Source organism: Pseudoliparis swirei, chromosome 18 (genome assembly GCF_029220125.1).
Source record: "Pseudoliparis swirei isolate HS2019 ecotype Mariana Trench chromosome 18, NWPU_hadal_v1, whole genome shotgun sequence".
Lineage (NCBI taxonomy): Eukaryota > Metazoa > Chordata > Actinopteri > Perciformes > Liparidae > Pseudoliparis > Pseudoliparis swirei.
Genome location: NC_079405.1, coordinates 12,568,043 through 12,589,117, shown reverse-complemented (window position 1 = coordinate 12,589,117; position 21,075 = coordinate 12,568,043). Strand labels below are relative to the sequence as shown.

Here is a 21,075-nt window from a genome sequence, read left to right as displayed (position 1 = left end):
CTCGTCTGACCAAAGCTTTTAAGAGGGAGTCTTTCTATGCTGCTTTAATCCTGCAGCCGCACTTAACTAGGGTTAGACTCTGCTTCGTCCACACAGAGAGACCACATATTCTTCACAATATACATCCGAACCGGTCACCTGCTTGACCCACGTCTGTGGCTTCAATTGGGGCCAAAAAAAGAAACTCACTGCACGTTCCTGAATATGTCTCGAGAAACAGTAAGTTAATTGAAAAAAATAAATCAATATTAATCAAGTGTCTAAAATGTATTAGTCGAGTCAAAGCTTCTACTCTAATCTTAATTATCTTAAAACTCATCTCGGTTAACCATTCGTACTGACCGTTAAAAGGGAAATAACTGGTCATTTTGAGCAACAGCGTCCTAGCACATTAATTTTGGTTATTTGCATTAACGGAGGCTCATCAAGCCCTCGAAGTCGTACACAGCAGAATGACACAAAGACATCTTGACAATAAGAATATCGGTTAGATTCAGTTAATGCTTGATTTTATGGGTCCCCCAATAATGTTCGACGTTTCCAGGAAAATAACGATGAAATATGGGACTAATTAGAGTATAACTTTTTCAGAAATACAAGTAAATATTCACTCATTACTCATTTGCTGTTGGAAACTTTATTCTTCATATTTGTAGAACTGAATGATCACCTTTTTAAATACATTTCCCATAATTGCATCCAAAGCTCACCTGCCATGCACTTAAGAAAAGAAGAAATAACTCAAGCAATTAACTGGCGGTCTACCAACTGTCTGTTTTTCCTTTATTCATAATTAGTACCAAATTAAGTAGCCCAAGAAACTCATATGAAAATATTTCAAAAATGTTGTGGTTGGTTATAAATGAAGCTCATTCACAACAAACTTCTCTAATTAATCAGAAGTGTAGATCTGTGCAACCTGGGATTTATTTCATAATACTATAGACATACTCTTACGACTTTAATTGACAGAATAATTCCACTAAAGGACACAAGGATGATGCTACTGTTTATAGACAATTATTACAAAACTATTATCCAAAAATAATGAGTCGCCCGAAATCACTACATCAAGTGTCGACTGATAATCGTACTGGAAGTACCTGCAGAGAAACACTTGGTGAGCTTAGCGGCGTCTTCTTAGCTTAACTGGATGACAACACGAAGAATGACGATCATGTAAAGAGATCCGGTGTAACGCGCTGGGATTTACGACTTGTTTTCTGCACACAATGTAGCATGAATGAAAGATGATTATTTCAATTTGATAGAGAAACATGAGCGGGATATGAAACGGCAAGTTTTCAAGTTCCGTCCCAGGGATGAGCCGCCACATTCACCGAGGCCGGTTCTTGGCCCCGTGTGACGGCCCATCCCTGTTCTGGTTATTCCAGTTCGTGTTAAGCCCATAAGGTCAACATACATTCATTTCTTGCATATCCTGTTTTGTAACAGCGAGATGTTTTTGTTCCATGAAAGAAATCAAAGAACTAATCTGAGAAAGGGCATTTCACACCTCGTCTTAACTTACTGTCATGAATAGTTATAGCATGTGAATGTACCGTCATCTCTGTGATACATTCACTGTCCGTGAGGAAATCTTCCTTCTTGTTACAGTAATAAAATAATATAAAAACACACATTTAAATACCATTGCAATTATTTTCTACCACAGTTCGATTTAAAACGTACTAACGCTGTTTTGCCCTGACTGTTTCTGATGGAAAGCAGTGAACCAATGACATGCTTTCTAGCTACGGTAAGGAAATACTACTAGTTTTAAAGAGTTCATTCCTTCTTAAATAGTGTAAAACAGTAGTGTTGTAGGGATTCCAGAAGTCAATGTCTGTCAAGTCCAACAAGAGTCAAAAGGGGGTCCAAAAATATCTTGGAACCAGTGTACAAACTATTGTTGAATGAGGCTGAGCGCTAAGAGAGTCCTATAGAAGAGATAAGAAGCCGTTATCTGTGGAGTCTTGCTGGTCAGATTTCCCGCCCCGAGAGCTCTTGCTGGGGTTTGGGGTGGTTGAATACTTTGGTGGATATCTGATGAATAGACGGTCCTCCTCCTTTTTAATCCACCGTAGCAGCTTAGTGATAGCAGTAATAGCACAGGCCTTCGTCACCAGAGGACTGAAGCAGGTGTACAGCTCAAACTTACTTGTGACCTACAGCAGAGAGGAAAATGCACAGTTCAAGCGTTATTATAGCAAACTGAAACAATCTGGCACTCAATCTTTTGACATTTTGGGGAAATACTCTCCTTTGCTTCTTTTTGTTTTTTCCTGAGTTAGATGAGAAGTCTGAAGAAGTCTAAAATCTAGTCATTTAATATGAGGCTGCAGACACACCTGGGCCCAGTGTGCCCCATGCATGCCTCAGTGTTTCATAGTCATGCAGGACAAGATCATATAGATTCGTCCACTCCTATAAATACACATTTGACAGATTCTTCTTATCCATTCGTTTTTACTTATTATTAATTCTGCTCTGTCCGAAGGTTAAAATCCACATAGTAGCACTCCTAAAGCTCACTATTTAACAGACTATCTACATATAGTCACTGTGCTCAGTCAAGAAATATTCCAGCACACAACCCCCAGTAAAACCACATCTGGCAAACAGATGTATTTCCAAGACAGACACTTAATATAAAGATATCTGAATACATGGCGTGACAGTACTCTGAGCAAGTTGTATGTAGTAACAGTGATCATTTATCAAGCGCATAACAAACCCAGGCCAGCAGAGTTTCCCTCTCAGCGACATGGTAGATGAGCTTGAGGGGTCTCGAGTTGCTGTGGATGCGGTTGTGCATATAACGATAAAGGTCCAGCAGTCTCATTTTTTCCTCTTCACTGCTGTATGGCGCCTCCATCTCTGGGCTGTATGCAACAACACATTATACAGGTTACAGACAGGGAAGGCATACAGAGTTCCCACCTAATCAAAGATAAGAGTGATGTACAGTGCTATAGTGTACTGATGAGACAAAGATGCACCGACGAACAAAACCATCTTTTTGCTCGATGTAACTTTATTCTGAGCCACGTAAATAAAATGTGTATTATCATTCAGCACGCTTAATGATAGTGAATGTGATCATTTATATGATTTCACTTTCATTGTCAGGGTTTTTCTTGGCTGCTGGCGTATGTAATAAAGCACCCAATACTTTCAGTTTAGCTCATGGAGAGATAAGTGGAGTAATTTGGCAATTTTAACTTTTTTTTATTTGTCTGTGCTCTTGTGATTGGAAGCTCATTAAAAAAAAAGTGTATTCTGAACAGGGCACTTTCCTTGTTAAACACTAACCACACTAAGCTATATTTTCTTAATAGAGGAAATGGGCTTTCATGCTTTCTCTTCTCCAAGGTATTTACACTTCTTGAGACTAAGGAAATGTTATATCTCAGACACATATAAAAACAAAACATGCAGTGCAATTTGTGTTAGAATGTTTTACAAAAGCGCACAAATTGAATTGCTTTCTTAATTTTAGGCTAAAATATCTCTGCTCAGAGAATAACAGACACAAACACACACACACAAACACACCTGGTGAACTGAGTTAGTTGGCGGTAGTTGTCTGGCACGTCAAAGGGCTTGTACATGAAGTGTCTGAGGTCTGAGACGCCCACCTGGCTCACGCTGTATGACTGGACTTTGGCTATGAGGCTCAGGGAGTTCTGAGCCGTCATGGCCTCCTCTATCCTCCTCTTGCAGTCGGCTACAGCGTAGAAAGCCTCCTTGTCTGTCGAGAGCAGCAGCAAGCAAACAGTGCATTCTGGAGGGTCCAGGTAAGAAATGTAAGCATAAAAGTAACAGTCAGGATTAAAGAGGGGGAGGCAGATGGGAGTCCAGATCTCTCCAGCCTGAAAGGCAGAGGAAGCTCCAATTAGGTTGAGCAGGAGGTGGACATCAGCGGGCTCCAGCCTGGCGTCCTCGATGACTGTCTTTTCTTGGACAATGGTGAGCAGCTGGTTCCTGGCAATGAGGATGGAGAACACCAGATTGGGGGTGATTGCTTTCAGCAGGATCTGGCTGAGAGAGTCCCTGAGAGAGCAAGCTACGGGCAAGCAGTGAACTGCTGCTAGCAGGAAGCTGGGGTCAGAATCGACGAGGTTGAGAAGACCGTCCAGGATCTTCTCTGAGCCCGCCAGGAGTCTCCTCAGGTCGTAGTTTTTCTTGTGTTCAAAGATGCGGGAGATACTGGCCTGGGTGAGCATGCTGATGATCTGGTAGTACACATAGAGGAGCTCTCCACGCAGCTGCTGCTCAGTCTGACGACTGCTAGAGACACACACCAGCACTAGGGGCCCTTTCTGTAAGAACACCACGATGTGCTCCTCTGATGGAAGGAAGAAAAGACATCATAAAACATAAAGGATAATACTGGAAGCACCATTGTCTACTAACAATGCCCCTAGCGAGCAACAGCACGCACTAAAAAATATTGCACGTGTTGTCAACTTTGAAATGAGTGTACATCTAAAAGAAACGTACTTCAAATAAATCTAAAGTGAATGTGAAAACAATTCTGTAAAAACCTCCCCTTGCTCATTGTATTTCTTAATGAAGCAGCACTTTGTCATTTCGTATTAACTAATTTGTTTTCTTCGGTAAACCAGAACCACTGCGGCCACATTTACTGGCTTCTCCTCCACAATACACAATTCTGAGTGTTCTTCACTTGATCTTATTTAAGTAATTAGAGAATTACATTTACAACATTTTTGTGGTCAAAAAAATCCAAATTATGCTCTCACCTGAATAGACTGAGCGGATGATGTTATCTCCACTTTGAACAAAGGAAACCAGCGCCATCATGACTCCCATTGTCGATGAAAGAGCCTCTTCACTGCCGTATCGGGAATAGATGGGTTTGCCTGCTTCACTCAACACAAAAACATGCTTCCTATGCTGCCGCCAGCTTTCAGCTGTCACATCCTCATCACGGTGAGATATGAAAGCAGGAGTTTCCTGGATGCCCGCCTCCAACAAGGGGGATGACCTTCCCTTCACACCTATTCCTTGCTCCTCCAGCTTGGCCTTCGCCAGCATTGTAACGACAAACTCCCCAGAGTCGTGCCGGTCATCGTCAGTGGCAGCATCCTCGGTTTCTTTGTCGAGCGTCGGTGAAGACGCATTGTTCTGACACTCAGAGTTCTCTGTCTCCTCAATCTCCAGCTTTGTTACCTGGTCAGACAGGTGCTCTGCATCCAGACTCTTCTCCTCTGCTGTAACATCTGACAGGATTGAATCTGCAGGCTCCTGTTTGTCAACAGTACTGCTGTCGTTTCCCTCCACGGGATAAGGAAACATGTGATTCCCCAAGAGGGAGAGAGACGTCGCCAAGGTGTCAGCTAAAATTATACAAAAAATAATCATTATGAAATATATGATAAAGAGTAAGCTAAAATGTGAATAGATGCAAAGAAAGATTAAATCATTTACCAGGTCGATTGCTCTCACGAGGTGAGTCACAAATATTCACTCCCTGTGCCTCTCCTTCTTGATCAGTGTCTCTCTCCATGATACCATCCCAGTCTCTGCAGATTAAAACAAATAAAAACAAAAAGACACAAATACATCAACCTAACAATTTCTAAAAAAACAGCTTGATGCCGAATGTATGTCGGTGGTCGTACCTTGCAGGCATCACATTATCTTATGAATAGGAGCACTTATTCTGGACCAGTGGTCAGGTCACATGATTATAGAAGAAAACTGGTTACAGGGAATTACAACTCCAAGATAGCATACCGACTCCGGAATGTAACACTGAATCAACTTCCAGCAGTTTGGCGGATCGACCGTCGATAGGACAGAAAGACGAAAGTATTTGACCCCGCCACAACTCAGGAACTAATTAACGTTTATAATAGCTTGATTTACTTATGAAGCTAACTTGATCACCTCAAAAAAGCTTACCGTTTCACCCTGATACACATTTGACTGTGAATTCCGTTGCAACTCAGTAAATGCCGGCGGCAGTTACATTGCTAACATTGACTGCTAGCAAGCGACACACACACAGATAGATGTCATGGCCTCGACTTAACAGTAAGCTTGCAATAAATCGTGGTCAGCTAAAACTAGAGAGATAAAGACAAAGAACGACACTTACGATGTTGTACCGTCAAAACGCAGGGTTGCACATCTAATTCACTGCATCAACTTTCATCAGCAACCCGGCAGCAAACAAACTGTCAAGAATGAGAAGCAGAAAACAAACGTTCCTCTTACGACAGCAGACATCCGGAATCTCTCCTGACAAGCTAAACTGACCAATCAGTGGACTCGGTGGCCACGGCTAGCCCCGCCCTCTCATGTCATGTTCCAGATAGCAACGCAACTTACAGTTTAGCTGGATACGCTAAATATACAATGTGTTTAGAATGTTTCAGCGGTTTTAAGTCGACATGTATGGCTCGTGTTTCTTTATATAATAAAACTATGAAACAGGAATGACGTCATGTTCTTCTTTTGATGACAACTAACGTAGCAGTTAATTAGCCATATGTGTGCCATCTGCTGTCCGTACGCTGCTCAGTGTGGTCTCACAGCTCTCTACGAGAAGAAGAAAACATACGTTATTTCACATCTTATCCAGAAGCGTGTTGTATCTGTACTGTGCCTTGTATGTTCGTGAAGATACTATGTTGGTCAGGGGCGACACGAACGTTTAAATATAACATGTTCAAGCTGTACTGGCTGATGCAGGATTTAAGCTAAACGTAATAAGCGTCGCGCTGGCCAACCATTCCCAAAATACTACTGCAGATCCATAATATAATGTGCAGTTTAGCTCAAGAAGAAATATAAGACAGTCCTCCCATGTCTATGAAGGGTGTTGTTGACCATAGCGTGGAAGCACAACGTAACCCAGCGTTACGTCATGTCCGATTCCTCATTCATCGCCATACAAACAACGTAAAGATGGCGACGGCGGGATCATTTCTGGATGTCGTACGCTAACGTTACCGAGGGGAAGCGATGTCCATCGGATGAAGAGTTGACCATATTGATATCACGTAACCTAAGCTGAATTACCGGTCGTTATGGAGGAACCGTGGGATTTCGAGTTTTTCTCCCGCATCGCGGACAGCTTCCTGTCGTTCCTGTCTGAATTTGTTGACGACTGGCTCGCCAACGACATGAGAGTTTCCATATTCAAAATCTTACTCGGCTGGTTGATTTTAAGTCTTGTCGCGATTCACTTTGCATGGAAAATCTACGGGAACACAGTCAACGATATGTATAATCGACAAGGTGAGTTTTCTTCGACCGTATCTCCGCATCACTTGCTATAAACCAGTGCTCGCCCTGTTGGCTTCATCTCTGTTGGTGTTGATGTTCAGGGACCGGACAGAACGGAGGCACGCCGGACACTTCACCCCACCTGAGCGGATGGTAAGTTTACGATCGTCCATGTCGCTTCAAACGGGTAGATAATCCTCCTCACACAGTCTGGTTCAACTGGAGGAGGCTCAATCAGTGTGAAAGCTAGTTTTAGGATCTTTGCCTTGGATTTTTTTCCTGATGGAGTGAGAATCTCCAGACTGGCTGGAGTTGAATGCATAACGTATAATTGTGTCCTCTCAACTGAAGCTGCAGCATTTATTTCCAACATATAATTGATGGTGGTGGGATAAGTAAGTGTATACTATAGGTTTGTAGATGTTTTGTCACACTTAAATTATCTTACAGTTATGGTTTCTAAAAGTGTTTTGTTTGGATTACGTTGTGTTGTTCTTGCAGGGAAAGCAAAGCAGGAGATGCCCCAAAGACTCACCGAGATTAACAGGACAATGGTGTTGGACTTTATCCAAGTGACAGCTGGACTGCAGTGAGACACAGTAAACGCACCTTTAAAGTTGGCTGATAATGAAGCATCTTCAGTGCGTTCATGGATGCACTTTCTGGCAACTGCATAGAAACTCATCTGTTTTGCAAACTACAAGTGTCACACTGATCCACTTTATCAACTACATTGTGCTGTGAGATATTTATTTTGGCTTGTCGGCATTAGTCATCGATAGGAATATTACTCTGGATACTTACATTGTTCAACTTGTTTCTTTATTCAAAGTTCTACAAATGTGACAAATGATAGGTTTATTTGTGAAATTAGTGTGCTTTCAGGACACTGACGATAGTAAGCAGACATAAAACTCTCCATTCTGACCATAAGAAAAATAATTGATTTGAATGATGTATGGAAGGAACACACGACTAGATTTGTTCAAGTCTGTGGGAATACAGATCCACAAAAAGCAAGTTTACATCTTCCATGATTTTTGAAAGAATTGTTAACCAGTGTTTCTCAAAATATTCAAGGAACATTGTGTGAACTCAATGTGAGACATAAATAGATATATTGGGACTGATATGAGTGTTCACCTCCTTGTCCTTTTGCTTTTTTTTCAAGAATTAACAACAAAGTAAAAGTTAGGACAATTCTACAAAATAATTACAAGGCACTGCATTTTAACGAGAGAGGCACTACAGGGGGGTAAAGTTAATAATTGCTTAAGAATAACAATGTATATGTACTGTGGAGATCAACTCAGTGACCACAACTCAGTTCAATTCAGAATTTGAAGCAAACGGACATGAAGATCGCTGTCCACTCTGTCCCCATCTCAGTTTAAGGTGCTTGTACAGTTTTTAAAATATTCAGATTTGCAAGGCTGAAACCGGCCTATCCATATTGGGTAGATTCAAAGCCGTAATTGCTGCCTAAACTGCCTCATTAATTGAGGGTTTATCCTTTTTACATACAGTATGTGTGCTCTTCAACTTGTTTCATTTTGAGATTATTTTTTTCTGTTAATGTTTTTCAAAAGCGTAGTTAATAGTCAAATAAAATAACATTTGAATAAATCAAAGAGGCGCTGAATGAGTCATATTCCAATCATTTATATACATGTGACAACAATTATAATGGCAAAGACCAGTTGGTACATGAAAATGTATTGCAGTGCATTTACTGAAATATTATGATATAGAGTCCTGAACTGAACAACAAACTCAGAGAGGCCAGCAGCAAAGATAATAGGGCATGGTTTGTGTAAAGAGCTTGATTGATATTAAATTTGCTGTGTTTATAAATACTGATGTTTTAAATGCCTTTAGTTACAAAAGCTGGTTTGTAAAAATATTGTTGAGTTTAAAAAAAAAAGTTGTCAGTAAAATCACTTCCTAAACTTGTTTTTCCGCCTATAACCGTAAAGCTGATAACAATACTGCTGACATTTATTCTGTGGTTGTTAGAATGTAATATAGCAATACCAGTCTTGCTTTCAAGTAGATAGTTGAACAAAAAAGCACGTCCCACAATACCAAGTCAAATAGAACAATTAAGTAATTTATTCATCCAGATCTGCTTGACCAAGACCCTTTTATTTTATGAGTTTCAAATTATCTCATGTTCATGGGAATGGGTGGAATAAGTAGCATGTGCACATCCATCACATTGGTGCAGGTTAGGCCAGGTACAAGTAAACGCTGCCCAGCAGAAAGACGTGTAAAAAAAGTGTACGAATCATTGTTGGTAAGGAAGCTGTTGATGTCCAGTCCCTGTGCTTGTGCCTCTTCATACAATCCACCATCAGTGATGGCCCCTGCTGCCTCAGTGGGTCCATCTTGACCATCAGTTCCACCACTCAGGAAGACGGGACCATTAGGCGGAAGCTTCATGCCTCTCAGCTCCAGTCCAACTCGCAGAGCCAGCTCCTGGTTCCGACCACCTCGACCCGTGCCTGTCAGCTCCACGGTGGGCTCACCTCCGGCTAACAGACACGTGGAACCCCATCCTTCTGTACGCCCTTCTTCCAAGACCTGCATGGTACGGCAGAGGTCCCAGCTCTCCACACCTACTTCGGGCCCCAGCCTTAGCAGCTCAGCGGCAACCTCTGGAGGAGGTTCTTCTCGAGAACAGGCAAAGCTAGCCAGGAGGCCGTAGAGTCGGGAGACCGACCTCACATCGCCACACACTCCTGGGGCCAGCACAAGAGGGCGGAAACCTAACTCCCGAGCACGGCGACCTGCCCATTGGAGGGCAACACTGTTGGAGCCAATCACAGTATTGAGAACACGTCCTGATGTATTGGATTCGCCTTTATTATCTCTCCACGTTGGCATTGGTTTACCAAGAACTTCCTTTACTGAGGCTGGTAGGCAGTTCAACAGCTTGTAACGTTCAAGGACTGATGACACTTCTTCAGGCCGCACTTCACTCCACACGGTGGGGCCACTGGCTATCAAGTCCAGAGGGTCTCCAATTACATCGGACAATATCAGTGAAACCACCTGTGAAGAATTGATATGAGGGGTGATATTTAAAATATCATTGCAATAATAATCCAATTCAAGAAGAAGTATGTTACCTGGGCTGGGTGAGCACAATGAGCGAGCCCTCCACCCTTTAAAACGGAAAGGGCCCGCCGCACGGTGTTCAGCTCTTGAATAGTGGCGCCGGCACCTGCAAGTTTGCGGGTGACATCCTGTTTCTCTTGCAGCGAGATTGGTGGGATGGGAGCAGGTAAGAGCGCCGAGCCTCCACCTAAACATTTTCATCACCTTGTGTTAGAGATTTACATTTAAAGGCATAAGGGAAAATAAACAATAATATATATATATATAATTTTTTAAACCTGAAATCAGTACAAGTAGCAGGTCGTTCTCCGTCAGTTCACTGGCTAACTGCTTGATCCCTTCCGCTGCATTATGGGCATCACTGTCAGGCAAGTTGTGTTTCGCTCCCTCCATCACTTTGATGCGACTGTTTTCTTTCAACAAAAGATGACTGGGATGGAAGTGAGACATGTTATTATGCTTAATCTTATTTTTGTGCAATACTTCAAGTTGTTTACATACTAAGGCTTTTGCTTACTTCTTTCCATGCTGCTGTAATGTCTGCTGAATCCCATGTGGCACGCTTATTACTCCTTTTACCAAATGATCCCCCATAATCCTCTCTGCCTCAGCAGCCATACCCAGTACAGCTTTTCCAAAACCAACCAAGTGCACGTTGTGCTTAAGTGTGAACTTCTGACCACTGATAATGACTGAGTCCTCTCTGCGCTCTATGCTCTGCCTGACCACTACGTCTGGCTGCACAGCTTCCACCGCGGCTGCAAACACCTTGCGTGCCCGTGAGTCCATTGACATTTTGCACAGAATGTCTTTTCTCCTGCTCACGTGGACCAGAAAAGGCTGAGGCCGAAACAGGGAAAGAACACGGGCCATGGACAGTTCAGTGGGTCTGAAATCAAAAAGTCATATTGAGTCGTTTATACAGTTCCCACCAAAACATGTTTAAAAGACCACTTTTAATATAACCATGGTGTCGGGAATACTGTTGAAAAGTTGATATCATCAAATTATATCAAAGTGAGGTAATTGCGAAACTTTAATTATAAGCACGATGCATTGAAGATTTAAATGCCAGTGACATTTAAAGCATTGTAGTAAATGAAGGCAAACACAAGAGATCTGTATCTTATAATGTAACAGTGTATTATACATCAAGTTAATAAGCTGTACAGTTCTCAGATGGATTGGCAGCTCTGATCTTAAATCTAGAGTTAAGAAGTTTAAAAGTGTGTTGCTGTTGTGTTCATATTCTACTCACTGAATGAATAATGTGTGCATGTGCCGCTTGTTAGCTTACTTTTAAAGGCTGAAAACAACGTGTTCAGACTATTGCCTACCCTTTGTGTTTAAAACAACCAAAACCATATGTAGATAATAACTGTTATTCTAAGCCAGTTGCATATTTCCCGGTAAAACTGAGCTTTCTAAAGACCCATGAGGTGGCCTACCTGAAGGTTGTAACTGAAATATAAAGCCTGTGGAAGCCTGTGATATGCCCTCCAGCTCAGCAGTCAGGCGGAGCAGAAATCTGACCAGAGACTGACTGGAGTTGTGTACCCTGTGTGTAATGATTGACCTGATGCTCCACAGGACACATCCAACCACTGGTCTCACAGCTGTGCATTTATCAGTTGTTGTTTCAGAAGGTTAGTAGCCTATCTGACAGACTTTGGAGCTATTCGTGCTGCAGCATATTCAAAGGGTACAAAACCCAAAACTATACGTTGAATTCATGTGCAGAGTGGTTACACGTTTTTTTTGTTTGAATGTGAATTCATAACGTTTGTAAAGGTACAAGCGTGCACAATTTTTTTGTGAGACCTGAACTTCGCCTTATTCTCGATAGTAGAAAAGGCAAGCAAATTATATTTTATGCAAAAATATTGGCACTGAGCCAATGCGAGGTGGACCTTGACACAGATTGAAGTATGTTGGAAAGCTGCCTTTTGAGTGTTTGTTCTGCTTATTCAATAATAATAATAATACAACAGAACAAAAGAAGAGTATGACATGTCACCACGCAGAAAAGAATATTTTGAGAATGAAGAATAAAAACTGTTTTGTAAATTATTAGATCAGCACAGCTCATAATAAACAGCACATTGCCCACTGGGGGTGGGTGATTTGACATATCTGGTTGTATGAGGCTATTATGGGCAATGTTGCAAGGGCTGCTATTTATAGCAATATTGGATTTTGATTTGACTTTTGCACCAATGTGAAGTACTTTTATTTGGCAGACAGATAAGCCAAAGTCAGACAGGCCCTTCTGATTGAAAATGTGTGGATAGAAACTGCATTATATCATGATAACCTACATATTAATGTAAACATAATTACATATAGGCTACCGTGATTATAAATGATCACCTGGGCCTGCCTTGAACACACTATTGGTTAAATGTAATTGTACCTCATTTCAATTATTTGTTCGCATTAGACTTCAAGAAATACAATTGTTGACTTTAATATGTATAAAGCTACTTAACATGTACTACTTTTTACTGTGCTACAAATCTATGTCACCGTGAGGAACATATATAGCCTATATGTTTAAATGTTAAAATGGTTGCCGACACATGATGGGAAAGTGAACATTATCGAACGGATGATAACAGTAAAATAATATTTCAGAATCCCCTTAATGTGCCAGGTATGTGTGCCCAATGCGCATACGACTCTATTGTTGTTGTTGTTGTTGTTTTGCATTTCTCTCGATATACTTACACGGAATAACAGCGGAGTCTCCTCCCTTCTGCCGATCTACTCCAAACTGCCTTATTTTCTTTATCCTCAACCTCTGTGAGTCCAACACGACAATAACTTGTATACACACGATAATGACGACATGTCACATACCTTGACTTTATGGATCCGTAGATAAATGTAAATTCACTAATATTGTTTATACTTCGGTGCCAGGTATTCAAATATCGCGATAACTACCATCCTCGTTTTTACACGGCGCAATTTTCTACCAATGCGCGTGTCAGGCGATATGTTGCGCGTCACCACCGTGACGAAAGCGGTGCTTGGTTTTCCCTCCCTCCCCACTCCCCACGATCAGAAGTATCGCAGGCGGGATTTCGTCGCTGTTTTTGAATTATACTTCTTTAAAAGAACCGTTAGCACAATTGTAGGTCATATCCATAAATCTGAATTAAATTACGTGACATCTGTAAGCCGATTTAAAGTAACCAGAGGGCCTGCGTCCCCTCAGACACAGAGGCCACAATGAAGCTGACGGACAATGTGCTGCGGAGCTTCAGAGTTGCTAAGGTGTTCCGGGAAAACTCAGACACAATTAACTGTTTTGATTTCAGTTCAAACGGAGAATCTATTATTTCCAGCAGCGACGACGACTCCTTAGTCTTGTACGACTGTCAAGAGGGAAAGTAAGAGCGTGTTTTGTTCGTTTTGTTCTGTTGTTTTTTGACGTTAGCTCCTCGCTACGCTAGCTAGCTAGCGGGGCCTGCTGCTCTGCGCCCCAGAGCGGCTGAATGAGACGTACAATGTCAGTTTCTGTGCTCTTACGTGAAACGCTCGTACGTTACGGCAATGTGCTGATCTCGTAATAGAAGTAAATGCCAATGAGTTAATATCTTAAATTGTGACGCTTTTCAATCATATATGAGCGTTATGGTTTGGTATGTTGTGAGTTTCCAAAATAAACCTAGCAGGGTTCGATTTCTAGGTTTATCAATATATCAAATAATCTAGTAGTATGCCAGCATATATACTACTGTAACGATGAGGCAACGTCCAGTATTTGGGAAAAAGCCGATCATTAAATGTTGGTGCTCAAAGCACTTGTCTTCATATTGCCGATCAGCAGTCAAAACAATGTCAGTATTCAGAACATAAAGATTTGTGAATAAGCACAAAAAATCTGTTCGTCGAGGCTTGTATTTAGTTGTGACATACCAAGTAAAAACTACATTATTTTCAACATGTATTGAAAGTGTACAATGATTATAATGCATATTATTTGTTCCCCTCTTTCACATTATATGATTTATGGCAGACCTAAGAGGACTCTCTATAGTAAAAAGTACGGAGTGGATCTGATCAGGTACACACATGCTGCAAACACTGTTGTCTACAGTTCCAACAAAATCGATGGTATGTTGATGCACAAATACTTTTTATTGTTTATGTTTGGTATGACGTTTCAGTTTGTGGCCAATATGATACTGTTGATATAATGAGCAACGAATCACATATCCCACTGTGTCTTAGTCCCAAATCATAATGTGATATATAATATGTGTGGTCGTTAATATTGGGTACAGAGCAAAACACAGTAGGGGCGAGATCCCCCTAGCGACGCTGGCACTCAGTGGCACTTGCCAGTAGTTGCCACAGCTACTCAGTGGCACTTGCCGGCACTTGCCAGCAGTTGCCAGCAGATGCCACTACTAGTCAAAAAGTGCCACTACTAGTCAAAAAGTGCCACAGCTAGTCAAAAAGTGCCAGCAGACGGAGGGTCGGCCGCAGTGACGAGTCTGCGACGACTCAGTGACAAGCTCCACTGAAGTGCCCGGACAGCGGAAGAAATCACTTTCATGATCACAGAATGGAGGAGCTGCGGTTTAGCTAGATAGATAGCTAAAATAGCTAGATACACAGATGGATGTGTGTGTATATATATAGATAAAAAAAGACACTAATTAATATATATATATATATATTAATTTGTGTCTTTTAGACACTACTGACAATATGCAATAAGATAGTGCTGTACATTACTGCTGTACTATATTTAATATTGTTTTGCTACTACTACGTTTCACTTCGTAATCTATTACACTTATATACCATGATATTGTAACGTCTCGGACGTTATGGCACTGATGAGACGGGACGACGTTATTAATCCTCCCTTTATTGGGCATCCACCAACACAGACAGCGTGTTCCTCTCAGCTTAGCAGCTCGAACGTCAACAACAACGGTTCCCGTCAACCACCCTTAACTCCCGTTTTCCGACAGGTTAACCCCGCCTCCCCTCTACTCCGCCAATCACAGGCACGCCCCCTCGACCAGCACGCACGGTGCCACACTTTGATTGACAGCCACTTCACAGGGTCGCTACAATATATTACGAAGTGAAACGTAGTAGAAGCAAAACAATATTAAATATAGTACAGCAGTAATGTACAGCACTATCGCATATTGTAAGTAAGTGTCTACAAAAAGACACTAATTATATATATATATATATATCCATCTGTGTATCTAGCTATTTTAGCTATCTATCTATCTATCAATCTAGCTAAACCGCAGCTCCTCCATTGTGTGATCATGAAAGTGATTTCTTCCGCTGTCCGGGCACTTCAGTGAAGCTTGTCACTAAATCGTCGCAGACTCGTCACTGCGGCCGACCCTCCGTCTGCTGGCACTTTTTGACTAGTAGTGGCACTTTTTAACTAGTAGTGGCACTTTTTGACTAGTAGTGCCACTTTTTGACTAGTAGTGGCATCTGCTGGCAACTGCTGGCAAGTGTCACTGAGTGCCAGTGCTTACACTTTAGACTAACAGTGGCATCTCCTCAAAGTAGAATTTCATGGCGGTATAACAGTATGACATGGTAAAACAATAAATTATATATATATATATATCTTTTTTTAAAATTATTATTAAAGAAAGGTGGGTACATTATACATTTTGTAGCGACCCTGTGAAGTGGCTGTCAATCACAGTGTGGCACCGTGCGTGCTGGTCGAGGGGGCGTGCCTGTGATTGGCGGAGTAGAGGGGAGGCGGGGTTAACCTGTCGGAAAACGGAAGTTACGGGTGGTTGACGGAAACCGTTGTTGTTGATGTTCGAGCTGCTAAACTGAGAGGAGCACGCTGTCTGTGTTGGTGGATGCCTAATAAAGGGAGGATTAATAACGTCGTCCCGTCTCCGTGTCATCAGTGCCATGACGTTACAATATCATGGTATATAAGTGTAATAGGTTACGAAGTGAAACGTAGTAGTAGCAAAACAATATTAAATACAGTACAGCAGTAATGTACAGCACTATCTTATTGCATATTGTAAGTAAGTGTCTACAAAAAGACTATATATATATATATATATATATCCATCTGTGTATCTAGCTATTTTAGCTATCTATCTATCTAGCTAAACCGCAGCTCCTCCATTCTGTGATCATGAAAGTGATTTATTCCGCTGTCCGGGCACTTCAGTGAAGCTTGTCACTGAGTCGTCGCAGACTCGTCAATGCGCAGACATGCCTCAGACGCGCCTGGCCGACCCTCCGTCCGCTGGCACCTTTGAACTAGTCGTGGCACTTTTTGACTAGCTGTGGCACCTTTGAACTAGTCGTGGCACTTTTTGACTAGCTGCGGCATCTGCTGGCAACTGCTGGCAAGTGTCACTGAGTGCCAGTGCTTAAACTTTAGACTAACAGTGGCATCTCCTCAAAGGAGAATTTCATGGAGGTATAACAGTATGACATGGTAAAAAAATTAATTATATATTTTTATTATTAAAGAAAGGCGGGTACATTATACATATCATGGTATATAAGTGTTATATATTACGAAGTGAAACGTAGTAGTAGCAAAACAATATTCAATATAGTACAGCAGTATTGTACAGCAATATCGTATTGCATATTGTAAGTAAGTCTAAAAAAATACATTATCTATGCAAGTCTGTGGCACTTGCCACAGACTTGCCACTGAGGTGCCAGTGAGTTGCCAGTGAGTTGCCATTGAGTTGTCGGTGCCAGTGATTGCACTCGCCCTCTCTCGCAAAACAAGTAGAAATATTGTTGTGCATATCACTTTTCTAGAGCTTTCAAATACATCCAGAAAATGTAATACAGAAGAAGACAACATTTAAATTATGTCACAATATTTTTTTTAATCTAAGTTGTTAACATTGTCTAGTCTTGACTTGTTCTAGCTACATTATGAGCTTTATGGTACAGTGTTATACTGGTTTGTCTGCTGGTGTACACAACTCCTATGGACCGGTGCTGGATTGCGGGACACACTACTCACTTTGGTCTGAGGTAGTTGTTTGTACAGTTTGAGGGTCTGTGATTCTGCCCCATACAGGAGCTAACTGTACAATTGACTGCCTTGCCCACGGTCGAGTCAACTCATCAGACCTGCCTGTCATCAACTGCTTGTTTCTTGCTGCTGCTGACGACCAGGTTTTGATGTCTGACATGGTAATACTGTTTTTTTTCTTGAAGATACCATCCGATACCTTTCCCTTCATGACAACAAATACATCCGCTACTTTCCTGGGCATAACAAAAGGTGAGAACTGGATTCATGCTGGTATATTTGAACCTTGATTTTAATGTGTTTAGTTGGAAGTTCCTTGGTTCTCATGTTTTCTTCTTTTGTGTAACCAGAGTCACATCTCTCTCCATGTCTCCTGTGGACGACACATTTATTTCTGGCTCGTCGGATAAAACGATCAGATTGTGGGATTTGCGGTCTCCTAACTGCCAGGTGAGTCTGTTTTTTTTAATTTGGTGAACATCCACTGTTGTTGCATTAATATGTAATGTGAAATTGTAAAAAAAAAAAAAACATGGGCTATAGCTGATATTGACAGTCTCTTGTCATCTGTCAATTTTAGGGTTTGATGCACCTGCAGGGGAAGCCAGTGTGTTCCTTTGATCCAGAGGGTTTAATTTTTGCTGCAGGAATAAATTCAGAGATTGTTAAACTTTATGATCTGCGGTCTTTTGACAAAGTAAGTTGGATGAGGAACTTTAAATAAAATAGCTTTAATTTAATGGGAGCCAAATATTCACAGCACCTCTCGTCAACAGGGTCCTTTTGCAACCTTCAAGCTTCAGTACGACCGAACGTGCGAGTGGACAGGACTCAAGTTTAGCAATGACGGAAAACTCATTCTTCTTTCGACAAATGGCGGAGCCCTTCGTGTCCTAGATGCTTTTAAGGGTGCTGTGCTACATTCCTTTGGGGTAAGTGATGAAACGCACTGTGTGAAAACATGTATTGCTTGAAAAACATACACAGAGACGGACGTCACATCTACATCGACCGGTCAGGATATTGTGTCAGAGAAAATAACAAATTTGGAAAACCCTGACAGTCAAATCCCAACTGTTCAATGACACTTTCCAATGTGTTTGAGTTGTCATTCATGTTTTTTTTTAATGAAATGAGGAGGATCTGAAAACGTTTAAACAAATTGTTCTCTTTTGCAGTACTAATATGTATTAAATAATTGCTCATACAGACTGTATATTTCCCCCACAGGGCTACAATAACAGTAAATGTGTAACCCTGGAGGCGTCATTCACTCCGGATTCACAGTTTGTAATGATCGGTAAGTTTCTCACTTTTGCGAATTCATTCATTATTTCACTTCAGAAGTTTCATCACAATCATTAAAAGCCACAAGTCATTCGATTTTGAATTCAAATATAGAAGAATTTTCATCGCATATTTCTTTTTGTTTTGTTCATGTATTTCAGGTTCTGAGGATGGAAAGATCCACGTGTGGAATGCAGAGAGCGGCATGAAGGTGGCTGTATTAGACGGGAAGCACGCAGGAGCGATAACCTGCCTGCAGTTCAACCCCAAGTTCATGACGTTTGCGAGTGCCTGCTCCAACATGGTGAGTGGCGCTGTGCACAAGGAGCGTTTCTCAAGTAGATTCCTTTATGATTACGTTTGAAGCTGCACTAAGTAGTAAACTCAAGGGGTCAGCCTTTTGTATCTTATCAACAAAACATTCAACATGAGAAAAAAATAAAATCTAAATTAGTCTGTAAATTTGTGTTCGACCCGAATACCCCCCAAAAATATGTTCCTTACCTTCACACATCACTGGCAGACGATGTGATTCTAGAATTAATGCTGTATTTGGGGTCATATTTCCTCACCACACACTTTGGAGCTTTTATTGGTGCAGGTTGATCTCCTGTCTCACTTATTTTGTTTAAAAAAACAATAAATGTTGTGTCTGAGGCAGCATCATAAAGTTAACGTTTATCTCTGCGTGACGATGTGTTGAGATTGGCATGGCAGTACTCGAATGTTTCTGGTCAACAAAATAATGCTTTGTTTGAATTACTGTCCTTTTTATTTTTATTTGTGTGAATTCTTGAGCATATTTAACTCTAAAAATAGTTTGCTCTGTCAATTTCCTGAACAAATAAAGTTTTATTTGAATCCATCCCTTTGGCTGTACATCCGCATTCCCACTAGGTGGAGCTCCGGGGCCCAGAGAATAGCGGTTTAACGTGACATCAAAGTTGTTTTATAATAATTAAGTGTCAATAAATGTGTAATCTGATGTCACTAAATGGAGCCTTTCACAGTAACAATCGGCGTAACAAACTTATTCATCGCTTTATTACACCCTTGTTGTTTTAAAAAAATCCCATCTGAAACTGGACACACGTGATGCAACTTGAGTGAGCGTTTCAGTTTTCCGCTGTCAGATTCTTGTATCTAAATGTGCGCAAGACAACATGAACGTAAATTAGATCTACATACTTTAAGTGTGAAACTATGCAGCACTGAGTGCCCACAAAAAAACAGTAATTACAATATAGTTGTAATGCGACGAAACATTGAGACTTTCTTCTTTTTCAGGCATTCTGGCTCCCGACCATCGATGACTGAGGACGACAAAGTGAAGGTGAAGCTTCTGTTGGAGGCAACGGGAGCAGCGGGGCTCAGCACTCACATCAAATGTACAGTTCACACGATTTGTTGCTGTTAAATTCTAATTGTAAATAAGTAGTGTTCAGAAATAGATCATTTGTCTATTCTTTTTTTATATTTCTATTTAACATTAAACTGTTTCTTTGTAAGATGTTGGTTTTGTCAATTTATTATTGTGTATATGTTTATACACAAGTCACAGAGAGATGCGATGATGCAAATCATGTATCTGGTTTAACCACAGATTTTTTTTAAAGAATGAATGCATCCAAACCCACTGAAATGTGTCTTCTGTGTTTGTCCTGATTCACAGAGGTGTCAGTTTAAAATATCCAAATCCTGGAGACAATACCGTGAACATATACAGCATCTTTACTATATGAATAACATTTATATAATACTTTTGAAATTTTAGAAGTAAGACTAAAAAATAACTCTTAAGAACATTTCTAGTTTTTTCATCTAGTTCATATTACTTTCTTTAAAAAAAAATCTTGCTTATAATGAGTTGTCATTTTATTAAAACTATTTTGAATAAGTAGGAACCTTTACAACATCAGTTGTAAGTTTGTGGATTTGAGGTTGGGCCATGTGATTAGTAACAGCAAAAACATATTACACAACCGGTCAACCTTCACAGTTATGTGTATATTGACTGACAAAATTGTGTAAACTTCTCAAAACTACACAATCTCTAACGTCTGCTTTTTTCCACTGTTTCTTTTTCTTCTTTTATCAGCTCGAATCATTAGAGATTGCTTTGAAACTGTTCATAAAACTTATTAAAAGATGAGCGTGTGCAACCTCCGGGTGCTGACAGTAAAACAGACGTTCAGTGGTGGTGTCTGCCCCCCAGAAATCGATCATCAGTACAGCCAACTTGAATTGTTCTCGCCTCCGAAATGTGGGAATGAGGTTTGCAGGTCAACGTCTCTTCCTCCAGCTCCCGGTGTGGTGGGGGTGTGACGGGCCTGTCAGACATTGAGAGCTAAATTTGGGAGCGAGGGGATCGGGTTCCC

At 41.0% G+C, this 21,075-nt stretch overlaps 4 protein-coding genes across 10 annotated transcripts; 2 read left to right on the top strand and 2 right to left on the bottom strand.

Moving 5' to 3' along the window:
- Window positions 1-618: 618 nt before the first annotated feature.
- Window positions 619-6,819, bottom strand: mon1bb (MON1 secretory trafficking family member Bb). 3 transcript variants are annotated; one of them, XM_056436740.1, is made up of 7 exons: window positions 6,596-6,819; window positions 5,652-6,209; window positions 5,458-5,552; window positions 4,770-5,366; window positions 3,559-4,351; window positions 2,738-2,885; window positions 619-2,168 (listed from the first exon to the last, which is right to left on the bottom strand). In XM_056436740.1, exons 2-7 carry the CDS (start codon window positions 5,660-5,662, stop codon window positions 1,941-1,943), a joined length of 1,872 nt encoding a protein of 623 aa, XP_056292715.1. In that variant the 5' UTR covers window positions 5,663-6,209; window positions 6,596-6,819; the 3' UTR covers window positions 619-1,940. The 3 variants fall into 3 exon arrangements, with proteins under 3 accessions (XP_056292715.1, XP_056292717.1, XP_056292716.1); XM_056436742.1 differs by having other exon boundaries at window positions 5,767-6,819; XM_056436741.1 differs by having other exon boundaries at window positions 6,131-6,818.
- Window positions 6,820-6,931: 112 nt separating this feature from the next.
- On the top strand, window positions 6,932-8,894 carry tcta (T cell leukemia translocation altered). Its single transcript, XM_056436771.1, has 3 exons — window positions 6,932-7,275; window positions 7,365-7,416; window positions 7,765-8,894. Exons 1-3 carry the CDS (start codon window positions 7,065-7,067, stop codon window positions 7,805-7,807), a joined length of 306 nt encoding a protein of 101 aa, XP_056292746.1. The 5' UTR covers window positions 6,932-7,064; the 3' UTR covers window positions 7,808-8,894.
- Window positions 8,895-8,904: 10 nt separating this feature from the next.
- On the bottom strand, window positions 8,905-13,321 carry glyctk (glycerate kinase). Of its 5 annotated transcripts, none has more exons than XM_056436751.1 (5): window positions 13,243-13,321; window positions 10,901-11,272; window positions 10,662-10,813; window positions 10,395-10,570; window positions 8,905-10,317 (listed from the first exon to the last, which is right to left on the bottom strand). In XM_056436751.1, the coding sequence occupies exons 2-5, from the start codon at window positions 11,254-11,256 to the stop codon at window positions 9,427-9,429; spliced, it is 1,575 nt and encodes a 524-aa protein (XP_056292726.1). In that variant the 5' UTR covers window positions 11,257-11,272; window positions 13,243-13,321; the 3' UTR covers window positions 8,905-9,426. The 5 variants fall into 5 exon arrangements, with proteins under 5 accessions (XP_056292726.1, XP_056292727.1, XP_056292725.1 ...); XM_056436752.1 differs by lacking the exon at window positions 13,243-13,321 and adding an exon at window positions 13,111-13,211; XM_056436750.1 differs by lacking the exon at window positions 13,243-13,321 and adding an exon at window positions 11,681-13,061.
- Window positions 13,322-13,428: 107 nt separating this feature from the next.
- wdr82 (WD repeat domain 82) lies at window positions 13,429-20,205 on the top strand. Its single transcript, XM_056436765.1, has 9 exons — window positions 13,429-13,778; window positions 14,408-14,505; window positions 17,596-17,662; window positions 17,761-17,860; window positions 17,991-18,107; window positions 18,187-18,342; window positions 18,641-18,710; window positions 18,859-19,001; window positions 19,985-20,205. The coding sequence occupies exons 1-9, from the start codon at window positions 13,618-13,620 to the stop codon at window positions 20,012-20,014; spliced, it is 942 nt and encodes a 313-aa protein (XP_056292740.1). The 5' UTR covers window positions 13,429-13,617; the 3' UTR covers window positions 20,015-20,205.
- Window positions 20,206-21,075: the final 870 nt, after the last annotated feature.

Bases quoted from the DNA above. Each gene is read 5' to 3' on its own strand.
- mon1bb (XM_056436740.1), bottom strand. The intron at 4,352-4,769 runs GTGAGAGCATAA...TCCTTCCATCAG, and splicing joins CATCCGCTCAGTCTATTCAG to AGGAGCACATCGTGGTGTTC. The intron at 2,886-3,558 runs GTGTGTTTGTGT...TGTTGCATACAG, and splicing joins CAACTAACTCAGTTCACCAG to CCCAGAGATGGAGGCGCCAT.
- tcta (XM_056436771.1), top strand. From the start codon at position 7,065: ATGGAGGAACCGTGGGATTTCGAGTTTTTCTCCCGCATCGCGGACAGC. The intron at 7,276-7,364 runs GTGAGTTTTCTT...GTTGATGTTCAG, and splicing joins CGATATGTATAATCGACAAG to GGACCGGACAGAACGGAGGC. The intron at 7,417-7,764 runs GTAAGTTTACGA...TTGTTCTTGCAG, and splicing joins TCACCCCACCTGAGCGGATG to GGAAAGCAAAGCAGGAGATG.
- glyctk (XM_056436751.1), bottom strand. From the start codon at position 11,256: ATGGCCCGTGTTCTTTCCCTGTTTCGGCCTCAGCCTTTTCTGGTCCAC. The intron at 10,814-10,900 runs GTAAGCAAAAGC...CTTCCATCCCAG, and splicing joins TTACAGCAGCATGGAAAGAA to TCATCTTTTGTTGAAAGAAA. The intron at 10,318-10,394 runs GTAACATACTTC...AATTCTTCACAG, and splicing joins ATTGTGCTCACCCAGCCCAG to GTGGTTTCACTGATATTGTC.
- wdr82 (XM_056436765.1), top strand. From the start codon at position 13,618: ATGAAGCTGACGGACAATGTGCTGCGGAGCTTCAGAGTTGCTAAGGTG. The intron at 13,779-14,407 runs GTAAGAGCGTGT...GATTTATGGCAG, and splicing joins TACGACTGTCAAGAGGGAAA to ACCTAAGAGGACTCTCTATA. The intron at 14,506-17,595 runs GTATGTTGATGC...TTTTTCTTGAAG, and splicing joins CAGTTCCAACAAAATCGATG to ATACCATCCGATACCTTTCC.